Source organism: Gavialis gangeticus, unplaced genomic scaffold (assembly GCF_001723915.1).
Source record: "Gavialis gangeticus isolate Ggan-Ray unplaced genomic scaffold, GavGan_comp1, whole genome shotgun sequence".
NCBI classification, from domain to species: Eukaryota; Metazoa; Chordata; order Crocodylia; family Gavialidae; genus Gavialis; species Gavialis gangeticus.
In genome coordinates, this window is record NW_017729022.1 from 53,245,936 (window position 1) to 53,255,201 (window position 9,266).

General features: G+C 43.8%; 1 protein-coding gene across 1 annotated transcript in view; it reads right to left on the minus strand.

Moving 5' to 3' along the window:
- LOC109295869 (solute carrier family 23 member 1-like) overlaps positions 1-8,126 on the minus strand; it is a 38,761-nt gene extending 30,635 nt beyond the window's left edge. The window contains exons 1-3 of the mRNA XM_019514974.1: positions 7,884-8,126; positions 4,071-4,232; positions 735-892 (exon numbers count right to left, since the gene is read on the minus strand). Of these exons, the coding sequence (XP_019370519.1) occupies positions 735-892; positions 4,071-4,232; positions 7,884-7,937 (374 nt within the window). The 5' untranslated portion in view covers positions 7,938-8,126. The remainder of the gene's footprint in view (positions 1-734; positions 893-4,070; positions 4,233-7,883) is intronic.
- Positions 8,127-9,266: the final 1,140 nt, after the last annotated feature.

Below are 9,266 nucleotides of genomic sequence, written 5' to 3' on the forward strand. Positions count from 1 at the left end.
GAAAAAAGAAAAACAGGCAGGTTTCTCATGAGTGCTTTATTTTCTGGATGGAGAAAGGTAATTGTCCACTATGCACATGCAAATCTTTCCCGTTTCTCTCACTATCAGCCCTTAAAATGCAATGGATCTCAGCAACACAGATCATCTGTTCAAATTATGCCAGGAAGCCCTGCAGAGGAAATGAGGAGGAACCTCTGACAGTTCATACCAGAGCTCCCAAATAGTGCATTAATTGGTCTTACCATCTTCCCTACTTTTAAGGTCTTCCCAGGCTCAGTACTGCTGCTTGGGCCTTGCTCAAATTGCCAGACCCAGACCAAAATGATCCTGTCTTGATATACCTCAGAATTCAAGGCTAAGGATGAAGCAGATATTGTTTACTGCAAAGCTTAACATTTAATCAGCTTCTAGCCAGATTGCATAGTAGGCTTCATATGAGCCAATCATCCTAAAGGAAGGAAGCCTCAGGTACCTGGAGAGATAAAGGTCAGGTGAATTAACGCAAAGATATCTTCTACTCCCTAACAGCGTCATCCCAAGCCCACTGACACCCACTGGAGATTTTCCATTGACTTTCATGTGCTCTGGAATATGCCTTACCAGCCAAAACTAACATACAAATCTCATCCACCAAAATATACCACAGCTGATGTTAGAGAGCAGCTAGCAATTACCACCCCCCAAGCCACTCTTTAACTGCCTTGCATGTGTCCTGATTCTTGGATTTTGCTTACCTGACTCCAAAGAAGACTTGAAGGAGTGTGCAAATCCCTGAGACAAAGAAAATGGTGCTGATTAGGTGGCTCTGGGTCAGAAGGTCATGCTGCAGGCAAAGCTCCTTGGACAGGATCAAAGGAATGGCTACGAGGCCACCCAGAGCTGTCAGGAAGTGCTAAGAACCACAGAGAAAAGAGTAGCATGAAACAGGGCTTGGGACCAGGCCAGCATCATTGCTTTGCTGCTGAGGCAAGTCTAAAAGCAACTCATAGATCACAACTCAAGTGATGCTGGGAACATTAATTCTTGTTGACTTCAGTTTTCCTCTGAGAGTTCATTGTCTTGTGGGCATTATTTCAAAGCACCAGTCAAAGTTGTAATAACCCAGCCCAACCTCAAGCTTTTACATGCCCCACAAACCATAACTTTGTAGAAATGACAGTGCCCAGCTCCAAATGGCCAACAACTGGGAACTAACTTCAGAATCAAGGGAAAGCTCCATCAGGGAGGGAGGGAGGAAAGACAACTGAAAGACAACTTGGAGAGGGTCCAGAGGAGGGCCACTCGCATGATCAGGGGGCAGCAGGGCAGGCCCTACGAGGAGAGGCTACGGGACCTGAACCTGTTCAGCCTCCACAAGAGAAGGCTGAGGGGGGATCTAGTGGCCTGTTACAAACTAGTCAGAGGGGACCAGCAGGCATTGGGGGAGTCCCTGTTCCCCCGAGCACTGCCAGGAGTGACTAGAAATAACGGTCACAAGCTGGCAGAGGGTAAATTCAGATTAGACATCAGGAGGCACTACTTCACTGTCAGGGCAGCTAGGATCTGGAACCTACTTTCAAGCGAAGTGGTGCTGGCTCCTACCCTGGGGGTCTTTAAGACAAGGCTAGACAATCACCTTGCTGGGATCGTTTGACCCCAGTACTCTTTCCTGTCGTGGCAGGGGGTCAGTCTTGATGATCTGCTCAGGTCCCTTCCGACCCTACAAACTATGAAACTATGAGTATGGTTAGAATTGTCAGTGTCTATCCATTCCACTTTGTACTACAAAATCCTTCCCCCTGCACTTCCCCACTGCTCTGTACAGCCAGAAACCAGTTCGGGGGTAGGGGGGGAAATAGCAAACCGGCTGTAAAAGGCTATTAAATAACATCTGTCTTCTCATTCACAGTAATGGTGGTTTGACACCCAGTTTGCATAGATGCCCATAACTAAATGAGGGACAAAGTTGTTTAAGAAAACCTAAAGCACATATTTGGGCAAAGACTTTCAATAAGTTATTAACACAAAAAGAATCCTTACTATTCCACATTTCTTTTAACTATTACGCTTTGTTGAGTAATTTATTCACCTTGGATAATGAAAACAGATTAGTCAATATCATTTGTGTTCCTAGTCAATGTCACTCTCTAATTTTCACATACTAGTACAATGTTTTAACTTTGGGGCTACTAACAATGAATAAAATTCTTAAATCCCAAACAATTGCTTTCACTAGATAGGGATTTTTTAATTAATAAAGGATAGAAACTGTATTTGGATTTTTGAGGAGCACTGGATTTGCAGCTGAATAAAAGGCATGACCTGTGGCCTACCAAAGCTGCTGACCACAAGGCAGAATGATATATCAAAAGTAATACTGCAAGGTGCTTAGGCAAACTGATTTTGCTTATGAATGCTTATGCTAAGCCAGCCATTTGCTTATGTCAAGTAACCATCTTAACTATGTCAACCATTTTCAAGCAAGTCTCTGTGAGTCTGCATGCTTGTGAATGAGGTGAAGCTTTGGGAATGTGGAAGATGGTACAACCTAGAACTGAGACACAGACTGGAATGTGAAAAACAACACATAATTGGTAACAGAATCCAAAATGAACATATGCAAAATGGTGATTGGTGAAGAAGCCTCCAGAAGTTTCCAGGTTTTGGTCAAAGTCCACCCATTGACCAAAGAAATAAGTACATGGCCTTGGACATGTGCTTATGGCAAAAGGGTATGTAAATGAATGAAATGCATAGGCATGTTAATGAAGTAAACAGAGGCAGAGCTTAAGATAGGAGGAGAAATGTGTGGAACATAAGGAGGAAAAGAGGTGGAATAAATGTTAATAAACATGAACCAAAGTGTATAAATGTGGAAAGAACTATTGTTCATTGCAGTTCCCCAGTTTGTTGGTCTTTTGGGAGCTAGTCTGAAGATGTCTCCATTCTGAGTAAAGCTGTTGCGAGCAATTTGTGCTGGTGTTTGTTCCCTGCTTGCTCGGGCTAATGAGCAACAGGATCCATGAGCATTTGAATCATAATCTCCCTAATCACTGGGTGCCGCATGGAGTCAGGATCTAACAGAAACATTGCTAAGAATCATGGGTTTCATATGAACTTGGCTTTGCAGCATTCAAATTTGAGCCTACTCTAACCTGACAAGATAGCATTAATGAAATAAACAAAGTACAAAATGTCCATCCAACAATTATATCCATCCATAACTATTTTTCCATATAGACATCATACCTTATAGTTTGCATATATCATCACAATGGGATTTATTTAACATATACTGGGTGCATCCAGAGAAACGCAGGTGTGCGGTGTGCAGTGCTGTAGACTCATGTGCGGCACTGCACATCACATGCACTGCACATGCAAGCGTTCATGCTCCTGATTTGCACCTTGATACCTGTGTCTTAAAAAAGCAGGGCAGTGCACTGCCGGAAACCAGAGTCTGGCCAGGTGGAGCCGTGCTCTGGCTGCCAGCCAGGCTCTGTGCTGCCGGATTGCTGTGGCTGCAGCCCCAGAGGCCCTTAGGACCCCAGGTAAGGCTGCTAGAACCAGCCCAGGTGCTGGCCCCAGCTGCCCTTACCCCACCCAGGGCAACGTCCCATGCACCAGATTGCACATGCACAGGCAGCAGCACATATTGTCCCTGGAAAAATGCACATTCCCAATTGTGGAGACACGCCCACAGTCATGTCAACTGAAAAAGCTGCACACTTTCCTCCTTGTGCCATCTCTGCTTAGCCTTCTTTGTATTTAGGCTGCAGAAATCAAGCAGCCTTTAGACACTTCCAATAACTATTATGCAGGTACCATCTCACTGGTTGTCTCTTACTATTGTACAGCTCTGGGACAGTGTCTTCCTGTTTGTACTCCATAGTCACAATGCAATTTATACATATCAAAAGGAAACAATCAGAAACCAGGAAACTTATTGGAGATGAGACATGGGACTTGATATCACCAGTTTCCAACTAGATGGTTACAAGTTGTCTAGTAAACATAAGCAATTTCCGATTCACATTCCACCCAATTCACATTTCATGCACTTCACTCTGCCACAATCTTCCATGTCTCACCTGAATGCCTAGAAGGATGCAGAGGTACCATGGTGGAACATCTGTGACACAGTATGCTAGTTTGCTTTGGTCCTTTGCCTTGCCTTTCTTCTGTTCCTCTTTAATACTTTTCTCATTGGTGCCAAGTTCAGGCAAGGTACAGTACTGGCTTCCCTCTTCAACCTGTAGGAAGCAGGAGAGAGTATTCCTTAGTTAGGGCCTTGTTCACCTCCATGTCTGTTGGGCAGTTGGGACAATTATGGTCCCTCATTTCTAAGTTTAAACCATTCCTGACATGGAAGAAAAGCTCAAGGAACATCCATGGCCAGAAGAAGGGTCATAGAATAGTTTACCTGCCCTTCCCAGCAGAATCCAACAGGCAAAAGTGATAGGTCTTGATGTGGGCCTTCCAAGTGTGAGGCCAGCAGGAGCTCTCAGTGGAAGAAGGAACTGCGAGGAGGGTCAGAGCAAGGTGTGGCGAGAGCCCCAGTGACACGGGGCTTCTGCAACTTGAGCTGTATTTTCTAAAACAGCCCCTCAGAAAGACCAGCTTATAACCTGCCCTCACAGCCAACCTGGGCCCCCCACTTGCCATGTCGGGCAGTGTTTGCCACCACCACCTCTGGGCTGCCCAGCGCATGAGCTCCGGGCAGGCAGCAGCAGCCAACACTGTCTAGCGCAGCAAGCAGGGGGGCTGCAGCTGCTGCTGCCACGAAGCAGCCCCAACAAGCAAGCCCGGAGCCGGTGCAAGGCCCAGGCTGGCAGTGGGGGCGGGTTATAAGCTGGTGCTGGGGAGAAAAGCAGCTCCTCCCCTGCCCCATGCTGCAGCCACTCACAGCCCACCTGGGGCTGCCTGTGCCTGCTCAGGACATACCCACAGTCTGCAAGAAGCTGCAGCAGGGAGCACTGGCCACGGGGCGGGGCTGTTCCCCCCTCCCCCCAGTGCTCCACACCAGCTCCTTCCCTGCCCTCCCCCACCTTCCCTTACCTGAGTTTCTGGCACAGTGCAGCCAGGTGCTCCCAGGCCAGACAGAATGGCCTCTCAGGCCATATTTTGCCCACCCCTGCTCTAGCCCTATGGAAAGTAAAAGGTAAACTGTTGTAGCGTAGCTCTCAATGAAAGTGGGGGAAATTACCATAGGTTAGTTCCCACATGAAAGCAGTTATCACAAAACAGCTAACATGTAATAAAGGCTTTCCTTCTTTTGCCTGATGTTAACTTGTCCAGATATCCATATCCTAAAGCACTACATCTCCCTATTGACTTCTTAACCTAGGTGTCCACTCTCCATGCTCTACCCACTCCATGTAGCTGCTCTAGAGAAGCTAACATATAATGTCCTTCCCCAGTCAGGCTATTACTGAAGCACATCTTTAAAAGCGCTAACCCAGATATTTAACTTCTGTTTACATTTGTTCTTCCATTTCACTGATGCTTAAAGGCATTTAAATGCCTAGTAAAATTGTACATTTTATTGAACTGACTTTTATGATCCATGGACACTACATCACAGCAGCAGATACTGTAATAAGAAAAAAAGGGAATGAAAAATAAAGGCAAATTTCAACTTAAAAAAAAATCAAATAAGCTAATAATGCATAATAATTTGGAGAATATGCACATGTAGAATAGCATCATTTGCATAAAACGGTCAAATTTCTAGGCCTTCATCTTTAATGGTTAAGCCAGTCTCCACTAGATGCAAAATCCCATCTAAATGCATGTGGTTTAAAGTGTATTAGCTGACACATTTTAAAACACAGGCTGAAAAATGCCTACCTACACATTTATAGGACAAATAAATATAAGTTGATTCAAACTACCAGTAACAGCCAGGACATGAATTTAGAGCACAAGAGCTCTTCCTCAACAACTCCAAGTGGACATTCCATAGACACTCCAGAATGAAAGTGCTTAATTCATGGGTGAAGTGAAAGCATAACGAAGTATTTGAGAGAGCCCCCACAAAGAATTATTCAGGAATAGCTATTTCTGAATAGCCCCAAGGGTTGGTAAAACCCTCAGCTAGATGGACAGAAATAAGCTCATTTCCTTCTTGACAGGAAAGGAAGCTTATCCTTTTCTTCTTAGGTAACTAGCATAGTGAGTGTACTACTGACAATTTCACATGATCATCACATGAAACCCTGATGCCCGAGCCTCCGCAGGAACCTTGCGAGTGAGTGAGCAGGAGACACTGTCAACTAGAATCACACTCATTGGGAGAAGGAACAAGCAGAGATCTCTTTAGCAGGACAGCCCTTCAGCCTGACCACGCCGCAGCAAGGGATGTGAGCAGGGACAGCTCCATGATGTTGTCTGGTTGCCTGCTGCAGAAGATTCAGCTCTAGTGCATTACAATTATTGGTCACATCAGTCCGGCAGGCTTATATGTCCATGTTGACCCCTGTGCCTGCCTGGTTCTCAGTGCAAAATTAATAGAAGGCTCTTCACAGAATAAAACACAGACTGTTGAGGATTAAGAAAAGGAAGGATTCAAACTTCATGGAAGTAAGAAGCTTGCACTGACCTGGGGTTGGGGTATACTGAACCAAAGCATATTATCATCATTATTATTATGGCTGTTGTTGTTTTGTTGCCGCTGCTGCTACTTTATATTATATTAATTACTACATTGTATTAAATATAATAAGCTATTATTAAATATAATCTGTAAATAAGAGAACAGTATCATTATTATAATGTTTATATTTGGTGACATAATATAATACTCATATTGCATAACAATGATTATAATTATATTAACAATAATAATGATGATAAAGATAAGACTCACAAAGCTCTTGGGTCAGAGGCAATATCTTTTATTAGACCAACTAAACAGTAGCAAAAACATTCCTTATACAATATTTCATAGATAAGACTCAGCATTTCTATAAGCAATTTCCCTATGAGGCTCTGAGAGCCCCTTACAAGCATTAGCACATTTATCTTCCTACGCTCCTGGGAGGTGGTTATAGATGAGGAAACTGAGGCCCCAAGAACTGAATTATTTTACCAAGGTCCAACAAGCAATTGGTGGCAGAGCACAGAACAGACTCCAGATGTCCAGTCCCTAATCCCTTCTACTCAGGATATGAGCAGCTCTTCTTGACTGTACTTCTATCATCCTGGGGAGAGCAAGGCTGCAGTCCCCTTCATCTTGGCACTGTGGTTTATCCATAGGATGATCCATCCTCACCATCCATTATGTCCAAATAGGATAGACACATCACTGATGGACACCTCAAAGGTATGCACTTCATATGGTTTTCTAGTGCATTTGGTATCCAACTGCAAATTCCAGCTCATCCCAAAATCTTTGTTTCTCCCCTTCTGTCAAATTCATCTCTTTAGAAATATGGTAAATTAAAAACAGCTTCCCTTATTCACTAGTGTTGATTTTACCAGCCTTTTATCATCACATAAAACCTCCAAGCCCAGGGGCACAAAATCAAGCAGCAGAGAGTGTTATTCCTTTTTAAATAGAGAAATACATTTAAGAGAATGTGGTTATATCCATCTGTCCCTATCTTTTCTCTCTGTAATTTATGACAAGTAAGAAAGAACTAACGAGCAGCAAAGTTGCCTTCAGATTGCTACTGTACTCCCAGCAAGATTTAGAGATAAAGATTCATTTATCAGACTCCAGTCTGAAAATGATCCAGGAAAGATCACTGTCTCACTCTTGCACTCTCAGGCACCCCCTCTCATTCACCACTTCTCTCCCTTTGGTCTACTTCTCCCTCCCTTCCCTTGCCAGTTCATCTTCCCTTTCCAGAACTCAAACATATGATATGCAGGCACTGCCCTTCTTAAAGCAGCAAACTCACCGTGAAGCCAGGGTTGTCCAGTCCATTGAGCTCTTTGCCTGAGGAGTGTGTCATTTCTTCAAATGTTCTTCAGTGTCTGACTTTAAAAAAGAAAGAAAAAAGTGGAAGCAAACTTTCAAAATAACCTCATGCCCTAATAAATAAAATCCTAAACAAATTGGATCAGAAACCCAGTTGATTCCAGGAGCTCAGACTCAATCCTGGCTTCTCACGTGAGGGCTATCATAGAGGAGTTGCCTTCACTTGGATTAAATAAGTCATTCCCTTTCTCCGGCTGATTAGAAAATCAGTGCTTGAACCATTCAAGAAAACAGCCCTTCCCTGGACAGAGTGAATCAGTAACAGATGCCAAAGTACCCTTTGTTGCTGGTTACAGAATAACAATGAGGTAAAGCAGATGCAGGTTGGAAACATGTTGCTTCATCACTGATTCAGTTCATATTACCATTTTTAACATGGGTTGGGCTGCATGAACATCATCTTGTTATTCTCTCAAACTCAATTTGTAGGCAAGTTCTACTTTGCTATGCAAATTAGGGCAGAGTATATCATTGTATTTGGGCTCAGTGACAGACCCAGTCATCTTACATGTGAAGCTTCTTGCAAAACAAAAAGAACACAGGAATTAATCCTGTTTAAGGCTGTAACCAATACCTGACACAGTAGAGGAAGATGAAAAAAAATCCATCATGCTCTTAGCGCGTGATGGGCACAGCCCTTTACCTGGAAGGGATTTCTGACTGTTGACATAATCCGCTTATGCTCGGAAGCAAACTGTTTGGTTACCTTAGCCTAATAAACCCACATATACACATACACACACGTACGTACGTGTGTGCATGCGTGCGTGCGTGCGTGCGTGCGTGCGAAAACAGTCAATCTCTTTCAATTCTAGAATTTAACTCAGTTGCTTCTGAAGGCAGAGAAATACAGAGATCGGACTGACGTGGCACAAAGCTGCTCTCCAGTCCCAAAGCAAGGACCCCACTGTATGCAACACTGCCTTACTTTCATGTTATGAAACAGAATTTAAAAACAGAGGTTTTGTTTACCCCACACCCTTCACTGTCTTGCATATCCACTCACTTCTCCCCAGATTAAACAACCCCATGATTACATTTCAAAAGTGGTTACTGACGCTAATCAACCAGCTGGAGACCCTCTTGAGCTGAATTGTAGAGGTGCTAAGCAAGCATCTATGCTTTTCTCCTGTTTTCTTCAGATGGAGCTGTGGGTATCCAGACATCCAAATTCCAAGGCACCAGAATCATTTGTGAAAATGCTGGCTCTAGTCTGTATCCTCCTTGCATGGGAATCTCCTTGCTTCTTTATCCAAAGATGTTACCATTTGCAGTTACAGCTATTCTAATATAGATCCAAGGC